Genomic DNA, 17,773 nt, shown 5'->3' on the forward strand with positions numbered 1-17,773 from the left:
AATAATTTGCACTTATTGATGCATATTTAGTCAATATCTTGAAATAGCATTTGGAAACCAAAATAAGAAATTAAACTTCAGTTATAAGTCTTTCATATTTTGGATCTACTCCAGGTTTTGGCGGCTTACAAATCATAATGCAGAATACTAAATGTGGGGAAACGGGGGGTCGGCGGGCATAACGCTACTCAGAAAACACAGGGTGAGGGTAAAACAGTGTGGCAATAATTTATTAAACCACAAAACAGGCAGATAACACATATAACAGTCCCAGCAAAATTCCCCAGGATGGTGCACATTACAGAGTCTCACCCTACTACTGACCAGCTGGGATTATAGCAGATGTTACATCAGAGCTCCCAGGGTCGCTACCGCACCTGTGGTACAACACAGAGAGGAGGGAGCGACAAGCATAGTGACAGCAAGCATGACAGTCCATACGTGGTACAAGGCCAGTTGACACAAGAGTCACAATCTGGCTTATCCGAACATCTCCATGGAGCCAGGCGACAAGTGGATCCCAATCCTGGCTTTCTCCCAACAATATCCATGGTTCAGCAATGGTCAATGGAGCAGATCTGTATTCTTCCAACTGGAGCTGAAAACCCTTAGGTTGTTTCCTATAGAATGACAGATCCGCATTCCTCACGATGGTGCCATGATGAACTGGCTGCAGTCCTGTCTCTTGTCCGTTGGATGTTTTGCAGAATGTCCAGCTGTGTCTCACTCTCCCAGTCTCTGTGTCTGAGTCTCTTTATACCCGAGGCATCTAACTTATTTTTTAAATTAACAAGTGTCCTTCAGTCCAGCATCAAGATAAGGGAAACAATGATGATGAGATCAAGTAGCATTACTTGATTATCTACTGTTTGCATTGTTTTTCCCTTGCTGCTTTCAGAATCAACAAACTGGCTCCATAATACAATACACAATTAGCATCTTAGCAAACATCCCTAGTCAAAGATAAGCGCCCACTGTGTTATATGAAATATCAGCTTACAAGATATTATTCCAGGCTTACACAAACAAAAATCTGTTTTCTTGACCCACCAGAAATCAATAGTTAAATCCAAAAGCCAACATACAGATAAAAAGTCAATTTTTCTTGGTTTGCAAAACATATCTGTCTGAGTAGATAAGATATAATCTGGTTTCTTCACACTAAATATATTGCAAATTGCTTTTTTTGCTCAATCCCATCACTTTTATCCTTAAATACAGTTTGTATAAAGATCAAAACTGATACATACATATACAATCATTATGTTTCTGTTCTCACGTCCACAATTACTGTCCTCAAAAGGATCCAGGTCACAGATGACCTCAGCTAAATATGATTTAGGTGTTTGGGAAATCCAGTGCATTCCAGAAAAAAGATTAAAGGAGTTGTCCTCCGCTATGACAACTAGTGATGAGCGAGTATACTCGTTGCTCGGGTTCTCCAGAGCACGCTCAGGTGGTCTCCGAGTATTTGTTAGTGTTCGGAGATTTAGTTTTCATCACTGCAGATGAATGATTTACAGCTACTAGCCAGCCTGAGTATATGTGGGGGTTGCCTGGTTGCTAGGGCATCCCCACATGTATTCAAGCTCGCTAGTAGCTGTAAATCATTCAGCTGCGGCGATGAAAACTAAATCTCCGAGCAATCACAAATACTCGGAGACCACCCGAGCGTGCTCTGGAGAACCCGAGCAACGAGTATACTCGGTCATCACTAATGACAACCTGTAATTAATCTGAAGGTTTGGCCCCGTTAAATAAAATACACACACGCACCCCCTGTGGCGATGCCATTTCAGAGTTGCCAGTGCTCGCTCTCCCGGAAGCCGACATGAGGTTGATACATCATGAGTTTTGCGCTCAATCAGCGCCGGCTTCACTGTCCTCACCTTCAGACATATAAGTAATTAAGAAGAAGTCAGAACTGCAGCTGGCCGCTACCTGTCTATTAATTACTTATGTGTCCCACTGCTGGGAACAATGAAGCCGGCGCTGATTGACCTCATGTCAGATTCAGGAAAGCGAGTGCTAACAGCGCTGAAATGGCACTGGCACAGGAGGGGAGTATAAGTGTTTCTAATTTACCGGGGTAAACATTCAGATTGAGAAAGAATGTCACAGTAGTGTACTACTTCTTTAAAGTTTACAAACATTTTTACATTTTGAAACAAAAAAAATTATATATTTTTTTTGCAAAACTGTAAAAAAAAATGTAAATATTTGTAAAAATGTTTCAGATTAAACAGCTCCCCCCTGTGTGTGACTTCTCTGATGACTATGAAGTTTGTCTTTGCTAAAAAAGCATTTTCCACATTCACAGCATGAGTACGGCTTCTCTACTGTGTAACTTCTCTGATGTTTAACATGAAAGGATTCGTTTAAAGAAACATTTTCCACACTCTGAACATGAATTTTCTTATGTCTGAGAAGACTTGATTCATATATAAAACTGATCCCACATTCGCTACATGTAACTGGATTCTCTTCAATGTGAGCTCTTTGATGATCACTTAGCAGGGCTTCAGTAATAAAACATTTTCCACATTCTGAGCATGAATACGTTTTTTTTTCTATGTGAACACTCTTATGCGTATTAAGAGTTGAATTATATAAAAAACATTTTACACATTCTGAGCATGAATTTGGCTTCTCTCCTGTGTGAATTTTCTCATGTGTGATAAGATGTGATTTATTTTTAAAACATTTCCCACATACTGAACATGAATACGGCTTTAATCCTGTATGAATTTTCTTATGTGTGATAAGACTTGATTGAAGTGTAAAACATTTCCCACATACTGAACATAAATATGGCTTTTCTCCTGTGTGAATTCTCTGATGTGCAACAAGATGTGATTTCATAGTAAAACATTTTCCACATTCTGAACATGAATATGGCTTTTCTCCTGTGTGAATTTTCTCATGTGTGATAAGATGTGATTTATTTGTAAAACATTTCCCACATACTGAACATGAATACGGCTTTTCTCCTGTATGAATTTTCTTATGTGTGACAAGACTTGATTGAAGTGTAAAACATTTCCCACATACTGAACATAAATATGGCTTTTCTCCTGTGTGAATTCTCTGATGTGCAACAAGATGTGATTTCATAGTAAAACATTTTCCACATTCTGAACATGAATATGGCTTTTCTCCTGTGTGAATTTTCTCATGTGTGATAAGATATGATTTATTTGTAAAACATTTCCCACATACTGAACATGAATACGGCTTTTCGCCTGTGTGAATTTTCTCATGTGTGATAAGATGTGATTTATTTTTAAAACATTTCCCACATACTGAACATGAATACTGCTTTTCTCCTGTATGAATTTTCTTATGTGTGACAAAACTTGACTGAAGTGTAAAACATTTCCCACATACTGAACATGAATATGGCTTTTCTCCTGTGTGAATTCTCTGATGTGCAACAAGATGTGATTTCATAGTAAAACATTTCCCACATTCTGAACATGAATATGGCTTCTCTCCTGTGTGAATTTTCTTATGTGTGATAACGCTTGATTTAAATGTAAAACATTTCCCACATACTGAACATGAATATGGCTTTTCTCCTGTGTGAATTCTCTGATGTGTACCAAGTTGTGACTTTATAGTAAAACATTTTCCACATTCTGAACATGAATACGGCTTTTCTCCTGTGTGAATTTTCTCATGTGTGATAAGATGTGATTTATTTGTAAAACATTTCCCACATTCTGAACATGAATACGGCTTCTCTCCTGTGTGAATTTTCTTATGTGTGATAACGCTTGATTTAAGTGTAAAACATTTCCCACATTCTGAACATGAATACGGCTTCTCTCCTGTGTGACTTCTCTCATATCTAACTATTTCTGATTTACTTTTAAAACATTTTACACTTTCTGAACAGGAAAAAGACCTTTTTCTTCCGTGAATTCTCTCATGTTTAAGAAGGTTAGTTTTTTGGAAAAATGTTTTACCACATTCTGAACATGAATACGGTTTCCCTCCTGTATGTATTCTCTGATGTCTAGTAAGATGATATTTGTCTGAAAAGCATTTCTTACATTCTGAACATGAATATGGCTTTTCTCTTGTGTAACTTCTCTTGAAGCTAAAAAAATGGTCTTGATGTACATTAAGGGTAATGAGGCTTTCGCCTGAGGACTGACACATGATATCTTCATCTTTGACATTATTTTCTAGCGATAACATCACATTTCCTCCAGAAAGATCACTTGCATTTTCTGTTAGAAATAAAAATAAGTCATTTTGTTAAATCACAATTTTAAACGTAAAGGCCCATCCATGTCCCACCTCTGATCCAGGATGGGGAATCTGAAAGAAATATTATGGCATCCAAAGCACATCCCCCAATCACCAAGGGAACAGAAGGTGCAGAATATTGGATCCTCCTATGGCTCTTGCTTCCCCAGTAACTGGGAAATTCTCATCAATCATCAGGGGTAGCACAAACGAGAACCCTGGACTTCCAGACCACATCCCAGAGCAAACCTGCTCCTCTTTCATAATTCTGAAAGCAAAGATTCCTGCTCCCATCCTAGGACTGAGGCAGTCAGCCTTGTAAGGATAACTTATACATTACACGAGTGCACATTCACACAAAGAACAAAATAACTATACTAAACGGAAATTACAGAGACACATGTATGCAAAGCCTGGGACAGTAGTGGGGCTGTATTATATCCGCCAGTGATGACCACAGAAACGGCCAAAAGCAATGACTAAAGTCTTCTCTTACCTGGTGATACAAGAGGCCGCTGCTCCTCCACCACAACGTCCTTATACTGATCCCAGTGTCCTTCTACATAATCCCACTCCTCCATGGAGAAATAGAGAGCGATGTCCTGACACCTGAGAGGAACCTGACAACCAACGAGACCGACATCACCCAGAATCCTCCAGTGTATACTGTATAATCTCCCAGCAGTCTCCTCTCCTCACCCAGAATCCTCCAGTGTATACTGTATAATCGCCCAGCAGTCTCCTTTCATCACCCAGAATATCCCAGTGTAATCCCCCTGTAGTCTCCTCTCCGGTCATCACCCAGAATCCCCCAGTGTAATCTCCCAGCAGTCTCCTCATCACCTAGAATCCTCCAGTGTAATCTCCCAGCAGTCTCCTCTCATCACCCAGAATCCCCCAGTGTAATCTCCCAGCAGTCTCCTCTCATAACCCAGAATCCCCCAGTGTAATCTCCCAGCAGTCTCCTCTCCTCTCATCACCCAGAATCCCCCAGTGTAATCTCCCAGCAGTCTCCTCTCATCACCCAGAATCCCCCAGTATAATCTCCCAGCAGTCTCCTCATCACCCAGAATCCTCCAGTGTAATCTCCCAGCAGTCTCCTCTCCGCTCATCACCCAGAATCCCCCAGTGTAATCTCCCAGCAGTCTCCTCTCCGCTTATCACCCAGAATCCCCCAGTATAATCTCCCAGCAGTCTCCTCATCACCCAGAATCCTCCAGTGTAATCTCCCAGCAGTCTCCTCTCCGCTCATCACCCAGAATCCCCCAGTGTAATCTCCCAGCAGTCTCCTCTCCTCTCATCACCCAGAATCCCCCAGTGTAATCTCCCAGCAGTCTCCTCTCTTCTCATCACCCAGAATCCCCCAGTGTAATCTCCCAGCAGTCACCTCTCATCACCCAGAATCCCCTAGTGTAATCTCCCAGCAGTCTCCTCTCCTCTCATCACCCAGAATCCTCCAGTGTAATCTCCCAGCAGTCTCCTCTCATCACCCAGAATGCCCCAGTGTAATCTCCCAGCAGTCTCCTCTCATCACCCAGAATCCCCCAGTATAATCTCCCAGCAGTCTCCTCTCCGCTCATCACCCAGAATCCCCCAGTGTAATCTCCCAGCAGTCTCCTCTCATCACCCAGAATCCCCCAGTGTAATCTCCCAGCAGTCTCCTCTCCGCTCATCACCCAGAATAATCTCCCAGCAGTCTCCTCTCATCACCGAGAATCCCCCAGTGTAATCTCCCAGCAGTCTCCTCTCAACTCATCACCCAGAATCCCCCAGTGTAATCTCCCAGCAGTCTCCTCTCATCACCCAGAATCCCCCAGTGTAATCCCCCAGCAGTCTCCTCTCCTCTCATCACCCAGAATCCCCCAGTGTAATCTCCCAGCAGTCTCCTCTCATCACCCAGAATCCCCCAGTGTAATCCCCCAGCAGTCTCCTCTCCTCTCATCACCCAGAATCCCCCAGTGTAATCTCCCAGCAGTCTCCTCTCCTCTCATCACCCAGAATCCCCCAGTGTAATCTCCCAGCAGTCTCCTCTCATCACCCAGAATGCCCCAGTGTAATCCCCCAGCAGTCTCCTCTCCTCTCATCACCCAGAATCCCCCAGTGTAATCTCCCAGCAGTCTCCTTATCACCCAGAATCCCCCAGTGTAATCTCCCAGCAGTCTCCTCTCATCACCCAGAATCCCCCAGTGTAATCTCCCAGCAGTCTCCTCTCCTCTCATCACCCAGAATGCCCCAGTGTAATCCCCCAGCAGTCTCCTCTCCTCTCATCACCCAGAATCCCCCAGTGTAATCTCCCAGCAGTCTCCTCTCATCACCCAGAATCCCCCAGCAGTCTCCTCTCCTCTCATCACCCAGAATCCCCCAGTGTAATCTCCCAGCAGTCTCCTCTCCTCTCATCACCCAGAATCCCCCAGTGTAATCTCCCAGCAGTCTCCTCTCATCACCCAGAATACCCCAGTGTAATCCCCCTGTAGTCTCCTCTCCGGTCATCACCCAGAATCCCCCAGTGTAATCTCCCAGCAGTCTCCTCATCACCCAGAATCCTCCAGTGTAATCTCCCAGCAGTCTCCTCTCCGCTCATCACCCAGAATCCCCCAGTGTAATCTCCCAGCAGTCTCCTCTCATAACCCAGAATCCCCCAGTGTAATCTCCCAGCAGTCTCCTCTCCTCTCATCACCCAGAATCCCCCAGTGTAATCTCCCAGCAGTCTCCTCTCATCACCCAGAATCCCCCAGTATAATCTCCCAGCAGTCTCCTCATCACCCAGAATCCTCCAGTGTAATCTCCCAGCAGTCTCCTCTCCGCTCATCACCCAGAATCCCCCAGTGTAATCTCCCAGCAGTCTCCTCTCCGCTTATCACCCAGAATCCCCCAGTATAATCTCCCAGCAGTCTCCTCATCACCCAGAATCCTCCAGTGTAATCTCCCAGCAGTCTCCTCTCCGCTCATCACCCAGAATCCCCCAGTGTAATCTCCCAGCAGTCTCCTCTCTTCTCATCACCCAGAATCCCCTAGTGTAATCTCCCAGCAGTCTCCTCATCACCCAGAATCCCCCAGTGTAATCTCCCAGCAGTCACCTCTCATCACCCAGAATCCCCTAGTGTAATCTCCCAGCAGTCTCCTCTCCTCTCATCACCCAGAATCCTCCAGTGTAATCTCCCAGCAGTCTCCTCTCATCACCCAGAATCCCCCAGTATAATCTCCCAGCAGTCTCCTCTCCGCTCATCACCCAGAATCCCCCAGTGTAATCTCCCAGCAGTCTCCTCTCATCACCCAGAATCCCCCAGTGTAATCTCCCAGCAGTCTCCTCTCCGCTCATCACCCAGAATAATCTCCCAGCAGTCTCCTCTCATCACCGAGAATCCCCCAGTGTAATCTCCCAGCAGTCTCCTCTCAACTCATCACCCAGAATCCCCCAGTGTAATCTCCCAGCAGTCTCCTCTCATCACCCAGAATCCCCCAGTGTAATCCCCCAGCAGTCTCCTCTCCTCTCATCACCCAGAATCCCCCAGTGTAATCTCCCAGCAGTCTCCTCTCATCACCCAGAATCCCCCAGTGTAATCCCCCAGCAGTCTCCTCTCCTCTCATCACCCAGAATCCCCCAGTGTAATCTCCCAGCAGTCTCCTCTCCTCTCATCACCCAGAATCCCCCAGTGTAATCTCCCAGCAGTCTCCTCTCATCACCCAGAATGCCCCAGTGTAATCCCCCAGCAGTCTCCTCTCCTCTCATCACCCAGAATCCCCCAGTGTAATCTCCCAGCAGCCTCCTCTCATCACCCAGAATCCCCCAGTGTAATCTCCCAGCAGTCTCCTCTCATCACCCAGAATCCTCCAGTGTAATCTCCCAGCAGTCTCCTCTCCTCTCATCACCCAGAATCCCCCAGTGTAATCTCCCAGCAGCCTCCTCTCATCACCCAGAATCCCCCAGTGTAATCTCCCAGCAGTCTCCTCTCCTCTCATCACCCAGAATCCCCCAGTGTAATCTCCCAGCAGTCTCCTCTCCTCTCATCACCCAGAATCCCCCAGTGTAATCTCCCAGCAGCCTCCTCTCATCACCCAGAATCCCCCAGTGTAATCTCCCAGCAGTCTCCTCTCATCACCCAGAATCCCCCAGTGTAATCTCCCAGCGGTCTCCTCTCATCACCCAGAATCCCCCAGTGTAATCTCCCAGCAGTCACCTCTCCGGTCAGCAGCTCAGTGATCTTGTTGGCCAGTTCTAGGACCTTCTTCTCAGGTGTCGGGGAGTGCAGGGGTTCTGTGTTGGGGCTCTGGATCTTGCTCCGTCCTCCGGACATACAGGGGGTCACACGGCCACTGGACGTCTTCTTCACCACCGTGTGCTCCTGTGTACAGTGACAGACGCCGATCACCACAGATTCTATCCATCTTTTCAGTCCTGTTATATTAGTAGAGATCAGAGTGATCTCATGGGAGACTCTCACCTTTCCCTTTAACAAGTCGATTATCTCCAGGGCGAGGAGTAATATTCTTGCAGTCATGTCGCTTTTGTCCTGGTCGCTCCTCGTTGGGTCATTTTTCATCCTGACGTCCTGGTACTGATCCTTCTGTCCTTCCATGTACTCCCACTCCTCCATGGAGAAATAGACCGCGGCATCCTGACACCTGACAGGAACCTGACAAACACACAGTTAGGAGCAGAAATCATTGGCCAGAGAGGAATCCTCGTGATTTCAGCTCTGCAGGTCGCGAGTTTAAATGCAAAGTGAAGAGACTTTCAGGTTTACTTAAAGGGGTTGAACAAAAATCTCCTGTCAACCCCTTCATGACCCAGCCTATTTTGACCTTAATCACCTGACCATTTTTTGCAATTCTGACCACTGTCCCTTTATGAGGTAATAACTCTGGAACGCTTCAACGGATCCTGGTGATTCTGACATTGTTTTTTCGTGACATATTGGGCTTCATGTTAGTGGTAAATTTAGCTCAATAATTTTTGCGTTTGTAAAAAAAACAAAAAAAACAAAACAGAAATTTGGCGAATATTTCGCAATTTTCAAATTTTTATTCTGTTAAACCAGAGAGTTATGTGACACAAAATAGTTAATAAATAACATTTCCCACACGTCTACTTTACATCAGCACGAATTTGGAAACTTTTTTTTTTGCTAGGAAGTTATAAGGGTTAAAATTTGACCAGCGATTTCTCATTTTTACAACAAAATTTACAAAACCATTTTCTTAGGGACCACCTCACATTTGAAGTCAGTTTGAGGGGTCTATATGGCTGAAAATACCCAAAAGTGACACCATTCTAAAAACTGCACCCCTCAAGGTGCTCAAAACCGCATTCCAGAAGTTTATTAACCCTTCAGGTGCTTCACAGCAGCAGAAGCAACATGGAAGGAAAAAATGAACATTTAACTTTTTAGCCATAAAAATGATATTTTAGCAACAATTTTTTTATTTTCCCAAGGGAAAAGGAGAAACTGGACTCCAAACGTTATTGTACAACTTGTCCTGAGTACGCCGATACCCCATATGTGGGGGGGAAACTCCTGTTTGGGAGCACGACAGGGCTCAGAAGGGAAGGGGTGGCATTTGACTTTTTGAATGGAAAATTAGCTCCAATCGTTAGCAGACACCATGTCACGTTTGGAGAACCCCTGGTGTGCCTAAACATTGGAGCTCCCCCACAAGTGACCCCATTTTGGAAACTAGACCCCCCAAGAACTAATCTAGATGTGTGGTGAGCACTTTTTACCCCCAAATGCTTCACAGAAGTTTGTAACGCAGAGCCGTGAAAATAAAAAATCATTTTTTTCCCTCAAAAATGATTTTTTAGCCTGCAATTTTTTTTTACAAGGGTAACAGGAGAAATTAGACCCCAAAAGTTGTTGTCCAGTTTGTCCTGAGTACTGGTTTGTGCTGGTACCCCATATGTGGGGGGGACCACTGTTTGGGCACACATCGGGGCTCGGAAGGGAAGTAGTGACGTTTTGAAATGCAGACTTTGATGGAATGGTCTGCGGGCGTCACGTTGCATTTGCAGAGCCCCTGGTGTGCATAAACAATGGAAATCCCCCAATTCTAACTCCAACCCTGACCCCAACACCCCCCAACCCTAACCACAAACCTAACACACCCCTAACCCTAATTCCAACCCTAACCGTAACCCCGACCCTAACTTTAGCACCAACCCTAACCCTAATTTTAGTTCTAACCCTAACTTTAGCCCAACTCACTTTAGGCCAACTCTAACCCTAATGGGAAAACTGGGGCGGCGGGGGAGGGCGATCTGCGGGGCAGGGGAGCGATCTGCGAGGCAAGGGGGGCAATCTGTGGCGCAGGGGGTGGAATCAGATGGAGGGGGGAGGGCAGCAGAGGGGATGATGGCAGCGGTGGAGCACACCGGATCAGAGGTGGCATCATCAGCAGCGGCGGGGTCATCAGCTGTGGCAGCATCTTCAGCGTCGGAGGCGCGGCTGGGTCATCAGAGGTGGAGAAGCAGCAGGCAGGGAGCCATTGTTGACTCCGCCCCTCCAGATCTGTTTGGAGGGATAGCGTCACATGGATGTCACCATCACTGTTCTCCTCCTGTGTGAGGCATTGCAGCAATGACAGCCTGAAATCTGGAGGCCATGGATGTCACCATCACTGGTCTCCTCCTGTGTGAGGCATTGCAGCAATGACAGCCTGAAATCTGGAGGCCATGGATGTCACCATCGCTGGTCTCCTCCTGTGTGAGGCTTTGCTGCCTTTACTGCAGAGACCTCAGTTCTCGCTTGTTTGTGGCTCTTTCTACCTTCAGTTTTTTGTCTTCCGCCTGTGAAATGCAGCTGGATGGACTGAGAACTGGTGAGGACTTGGCCATTACAGAATATTTCACTTCTTTGCTTTTGCAGTGTCCGCCTGTCCTGTGAAGCGTTGTCCAATCATTCTTGCTGCATTTGGTTGGATCTAAGCTGAAAGCATCACCCTATACACACAGAATTCATCCAGCTGCTTCTGTCTTCAGTCACATCAACAATAACCGCTAGTGAAAGCCATGAATGCCGCCTCATCACACCACATCCTCCATGTGTTACCGAGAATGTTCTGTGCCAAGCATCATGAGCTGCTCTAAGCATTCTCCAGACTTTCTTCTTCACATCAGTTTTGTACAGGTTGATCTAAGTTTTATTTTTCCAGAACTGGGCACCTTCTTCAGATGTTTTTGGATAAAGTCTAAGCTGGCCTATTTTCAGGTAGATTAATGGTTTGCACCTTGGAGTGGCTCCTCAGTAATTGCTTTCATGAAGTCTCCTCTTTATGGTAGACTTAGATACTGAAACACAGTCTTCCTTGAGAGTGTTCTTTTTTGGGAGGACCGAGGACCATGGCAGTTGGAGATCGAGAGTCAACCAACAATTACTACCAGTGGTTTGGTGGTGGTGTTGTCTATGCCACTTTGTCAGCAGGATGGATGTTGTGAGAAGGTTTTTCCTCACCATGGAAAGGATTCTGCAATCATCTACCACTGTTGTCTTCAGTTAATGGCCAGGCCTTTTTGAAATCCCAAGTTATCCACTGTCCTCTTATTTTTGTTGCAAAATACACCAAACTGTTGATTTGGCCGCTCCTTACATTTCCGCTTTCCGATGGATTTCTTTTTTTCAGCCTAATGGTCTCTTTCTCTTCAATTGAGAGCTCCTTTGACCACATGTTGTCGGTTCACAGCAACAGCTTTCAAATGCAAATGACACACCAGGAATCAGCTCCAGACCTTTTACTTGCTTAACTGCAGAAGGAATAATTAGGGAAATATCTGCTGCATATCTGTCTGCTGCAAATCATCTTTTAACTTCCATCTTTTAAATTACATCTTTTTAATTATGATTCTGAATTAGACTGAATTCTAGAATGCATTTGGCTACTCATCACTACTACAATATTATCATCATCTGCACCATCTAATCGAGCTGTTCTCCTCTTCCCACAGGTATGCACTGACTTTACCCAGCTCTCCCTGGCTCCCGAATGTCTCTGTATACTGCATTGATTTTCCATGGTATGCACTGACGTTACCCAGCTCTCCCTGGCTCCCGAATGTCTCTGTATACTGCATTGATTTTCCATGGTATGCACTGACTTTACCCAGCTCTCCCTGGCTCCCGAATGTCTCTGTATACTGCATTGATTTTCCATGGTATGCACTGACTTTACCCAGCTCTCCCTGGCTCCCGAATGTCTCTGTATACTGCATTGATTTTCCATGGTATGCACTGACTTTACCCAGCTCTCCCTGGCTCCCGAATGTCTCTGTATACTGCATTGATTTTCCATGGTATGCACTGACTTTACCCAGCTCTCCCTGGCTCCAGAATGTCTCTGTATATTGCACTGGCTTTTCTATGCTTCCCCAGGATCTGAGTGTCTTGGTGCAGCACATATAATCCTTTTAGTATGCTTTCTTACCTATCAGCTTGTTTTCCATGACCTGTTTTCATGTCTCTCATTGTGTGATCCTGGCATCTCTTTGAGTGGTCAGTCTTACCCCTCCCTCACTTTATGACCTTTGCTTAACTCTCTACATCTGGTCTCCCATACCCAGCCACCCCCTCATTCAGACCTGATTGCCCTTAACTGGGGATATATTCACATGCAGGAGTCTGCTATAGACTCAGTCTGCTGCAAATCATCTTTTATCTTCCATCTTTTAAATTACATCTTTTTAATTACGATTCTGAATTAGACTGAATTGGACTGGAATTGACTGGAAGGTAACAGAACACCGGCCACTACAATGTTTCGGTTTCTTTTCTCTTTCACCCCCATACTACTTTCCTTCTTACAATCTCCTGCAATCCCTCCTCCTAGTAAGGAACTAGTCATTTCTTCCTCCATACTCCCCAGCCATCTCACCTTCTCCTCAGAACTGTTCCTCCACATACAATCCTTTTTATCCAGACACACACGGCCGCATCATGTCCTATCCTGCTCCCACCTTCTAATGATCTGTCTGTTACTCCTCATTGCTGGTGACGTATCCCCAAATCCCGGCCCTCCCCAATTCAGCCCCACACTTGTTTCTAACCCCCTGCCACGATCCTCCGCACGTTTTCCCAACCATGATAACCTCATACCCATTCATCCAGCCCCCACTCCCCCGCTCCCCCTACCTGGAGCACTATGGAACGCACGCTCCATCTGCAACAAACTGACATTTATCCACGACCTCTTCATCACCAACAAACTCTCCTTCCTCGGCCTCACCGAAACCTGGCTCACCCCCTCTGACTTGGCCTCTCCAGCTGCGCTCTCCCATGGCGGATTCCACCTCTCTCACACCCCTCGCCCCAGCAACAAACGTGGTGGAGGAGTTGGCTTCCTCCTGTCCGACACCTGCTCCCTCACTCCAATCCCGTTACCACCCTCCACTACTCTTCCCTCATTTGAGGTGCACTCTGTCCGCATCTATTCCCCCTCCAACCTCCAGCTGGCTGTCATCTACCGCCCCCCAGAACTAGCCATCTCCACCTTTCTCGACCACTTCACCACCTGGCTACTTCATTTCCTCTCTGTTGACATCCCCACTATCATCATGGGTGACTTCAATATCCCCATTGACACTTCCACCTCAGCCGCCTCTAAACTTCTATCACTGACTGCCTCCTTTGGCCTCACTCAATGGTCTTCTGAGGCCACTCACAAAGATGGCCACACGCTGGACCTCATCTTCACCCGCCTCTGCTCCCTTACTAATCTCACTAACACACCCCTCCCCCTGTCTGACCACAACCTACTGACATTCTCGTCCCTCTCCTCTCCTAGTGTGCAACCCCCACTCCACAAACTCACTCACCCTCGCAGAAATCTCAAACATCTCAACTTACAATCACTCTCTGAGTCCCTTCTCCCTCTCACAGACATAGCCTCCCTTCATGACACAGATGCTGCTGCCACTTTTTATAACACCACAATAACAGCAACACTCGATTCGGCCGCCCCACTCATGCATAGCAAAACTCGTAAAATCAACAGGCAGCCCTAGCTGACCAGCCTGACCAAAGAATTGAGACGGGCTTCCAGGATTGCTGAGCGGAGATGGAAGCAATCCCGCTCTGCCGACCACTTCACTACATACAAGCAGTCCCTCGCCAGCTTCAAGTCTGCGCTCACTGCCGCAAAACAAACTTACTTCTCATCCATCATATCCTCCCTGTCCCACAACCCTAAACAGCTTTTCAACACTTTCAATTCTCTACTCCGTCCCCTCGCACCTCCTCCCTCCCCCCTCATTTCTGCTGAAGACTTCGCCTCTTTCTTTAAACAGAAGATCGATACGATCAGAGAAAGCTTTGGCCCACAGCGCCCACTGCTTAGCTGCTCAACCCTGCTCCTCCAAAACCAGCTTCTCCACCATGACAGAAGATCAGCTCTCCACCCTCCTGTCAAGATCACACCTCACCACCTGCACGCTTGACCCGCTCCCATCCCACCTCATCCCTAACCTTTCCATGGTCTTCATCCCAACCCTAACGCACCTCTTCAACCTCTCACTCACAACAGGTGTCTTTCCCTCATCCTTCAAGCATGCCAAGATCACACCCATCCTCAAAAAGCCCTCCCTCGACCCATCCTCTGTGTCTAGCTATCGCCTGATATCTCTTCTCCCTTTTGCCTCCAAATTGCTGGAGCAACACGTCCATCTTGAACTGTCCTCCCACCTCTCTTCCTGCTCCCTCTTTGACCGGTTACAATCAGGCTTCCGTTCCCATCACTCAACTGAAACTGCCCTAACTAAAGTCACCAATGACCTACTAACTGCCAGGAGCAAGCGACACTACTCTGTCCTCCTCCTGGACTTGTCTTCTGCCTTTGACACTGTGGACCATTCCCTTTTGCTACAGATCCTCTCATCTCTTGGCATCACAGACTTGGCCCTTTCCTGGATCTCGTCATATCTGACAGACCGAACATTCAGTGTCTCCCTCCCCCACACCACCTCCTCACTTCGCCCCTTGTCAGTCGGTGTTCCAAAAGGCTCTGTTCTAGGACCCCTACTCTTCTCCATCTACACTTTCGGCCTGGGACAGCTCATAGAATCCCACGGTATGCAGTACCATCTCTACGCTGACGACACGCAGATCTACCTCTCCGGACCTGACCTCTCCTCCTTGCTTACCAAAATCCCGCACTGTCTGTCTGCCATTTCAGCCTTCTTTTCTGCTCGCTTTCTACAACTGAACATGGACAAAACAGAATTCATCATCTTTCCCCCATCTCACTCTACCCCTCCACCAGACCTATCCATCAATGTCAATGGCTGCTCACTATCCCCAGTCCCACACGCCCGGTGTCTCGGGGTGATCCTCGACTCTGCCCTCTCTTTCAAGCCACATATCCAAGCCCTTGCCTCCTCCTGTCGTCTCAAACTCAAAAATATTTCCCGGATCCGTGCTTTCCTTGACCGCAACACTGCAAAAACGCTAGTGCATGCCCTTATCATCTCCCGCCTCGACTACATAGTAACATAGTAACATAGTTAGTAAGGCCGAAAAAAGACATTTGTCCATCCAGTTCAGCCTATATTCCATCATAATAAATACCCAGATCTACGTCCTTCTACAGAACCTAATAATTGTATGATACAATATTGTTCTGCTCCAGGAAGACATCCAGGCCTCTCTTGAACCCCTCGACTGAGTTCGCCATCACCACCTCCTCAGGCAAGCAATTCCAGATTCTCACTGCCCTAACAGTAAAGAATCCTCTTCTATGTTGGTGGAAAAACCTTCTCTCCTCCAGACGCAAAGAATGCCCCCTTGTGCCCGTCACCTTCCTTGGTATAAACAGATCCTCAGCGAGATATTTGTATTGTCCCCTTATATACTTATACATGGTTATTAGATCGCCCCTCAGTCGTCTTTTTTCTAGACTAAATAATCCTAATTTCGCTAATCTATCTGGGTATTGTAGTTCTCCCATCCCCTTTATTAATTTTGTTGCCCTCCTTTGTACTCTCTCTAGTTCCATTATATCCTTCATGAGCACCGGTGCCCAAAACTGGACACAGTACTCCATGTGCGGTCTAACTAGGGATTTGTACAGAGGCAGTATAATGCTCTCATCATGTGTATCCAGACCTCTTTTAATGCACCCCATGATCCTGTTTGCCTTGGCAGCTGCTGCCTGGCACTGGCTGCTCCAGGTAAGTTTATCATTAACTAGGATCCCCAAGTCCTTCTCCCTGTCAGATTTACCCAGTGGTTTCCCGTTCAGTGTGTAATGGTGATATTGATTCCCTCTTCCCATGTGTATAACCTTACATTTATCATTGTTAAACCTCATCTGCCACCTTTCAGCCCAAGTTTCCAACTTATCCAGATCCATCTGTAGCAGAATACTATCTTCTCTTGTATTAACTGCTTTACATAGTTTTGTATCATCTGCAAATATCGATATTTTACTGTGTAAACCTTCTACCAGATCATTAATGAATATGTTGAAGAGAACAGGTCCCAATACTGACCCCTGCGGTACCCCACTGGTCACAGCGACCCAGTTAGAGACTATACCATTTATAACCACCCTCTGCTTTCTATCACTAAGCCAGTTACTAACCCATTTACACACATTTTCCCCCAGACCAAGCATTCTCATTTTGTGTACCAACCTCTTGTGCGGCACGGTATCAAACGCTTTGGAAAAATCGAGATATACCACGTCCAATGACTCACCGTGGTCCAGTCTATAGCTTACCTCTTCATAAAAACTGATTAGATTGGTTTGACAGGAGCGATTTCTCATAAACCCATGCTGATATGGAGTTAAACAGTTATTCTCATTGAGATAATCCAGAATAACATCCCTCAGAAACCCTTCAAATATTTTACCAACAATAGAGGTTAGACTTACTGGCCTATAATTTCCAGGTTCACTTTTAGAGCCCTTTTTGAATATTGGCACCACATTTGCTATGCGCCAGTCCTGCGGAACAGACCCTGTCGCTATAGAGTCACTAAAAATAAGAAATAATGGTTTATCTATTACATTACTTAGTTCTCTTAGTACTCGTGGGTGTATGCCATCCGGACCCGGAGATTTATCTATTTTAATCTTATTTAGCCGGTTTCGCACCTCTTCTTGGGTTAGATTGGTGACCCTTAATATAGGGTTTTCATTGTTGATTGGGATTTCACCTAGCATTTCATTTTCCACCGTGAATACCGTGGAGAAGAAGGTGTTTAATATGTTAGCTTTTTCCTCGTCATCTACAACCATTCTTTCCTCACTATTTTTTAAGGGGCCTACATTTTCAGTTTTTATTCTTTTACTATTGATATAGTTGAAGAACAGTTTGGGATTAGTTTTACTCTCCTTAGCAATGTGCTTCTCTGTTTCCTTTTTGGCAGCTTTAATTAGTTTTTTTAGATAAAGTATTTTTCTCCCTATAGTTTTTTTAGAGCTTCAATGGTGCCATCCTGCTTTAGTAGTGCAAATGCTTTCTTTTTACTGTTAATTGCCTGTCTTACTTCTTTGTTTAGCCACATTGGGTTTTTCCTATTTCTAGTCCTTT

The 17,773-nt window shown here is 45.9% G+C and overlaps 1 protein-coding gene across 2 annotated transcripts in view; it reads right to left on the reverse strand.

Annotated features, from left to right (window-relative positions):
- Nucleotides 1–212: 212 nt before the first annotated feature.
- LOC138638932 (zinc finger protein 665-like) overlaps nt 213–17,773 on the reverse strand; it is a 63,270-nt gene continuing 45,709 nt past the window's right edge. For both annotated transcript variants that reach the window (XM_069728685.1, XM_069728686.1), the window contains exons 4-8: nt 8,697–8,888; nt 8,433–8,597; nt 4,751–4,874; nt 1,726–4,235; nt 213–1,589 (exon numbers count right to left, since the gene is read on the reverse strand). In XM_069728685.1, the coding sequence (XP_069584786.1) occupies nt 2,239–4,235; nt 4,751–4,874; nt 8,433–8,597; nt 8,697–8,888 (2,478 nt within the window). In that variant the 3' untranslated portion in view covers nt 213–1,589; nt 1,726–2,238. The remainder of the gene's footprint in view (nt 1,590–1,725; nt 4,236–4,750; nt 4,875–8,432; nt 8,598–8,696; nt 8,889–17,773) is intronic.

The sequence above is a fragment of the Ranitomeya imitator genome, chromosome 5, assembly GCF_032444005.1.
Source record: "Ranitomeya imitator isolate aRanImi1 chromosome 5, aRanImi1.pri, whole genome shotgun sequence".
In the NCBI taxonomy this organism is placed as follows: domain Eukaryota; kingdom Metazoa; phylum Chordata; class Amphibia; order Anura; family Dendrobatidae; genus Ranitomeya; species Ranitomeya imitator.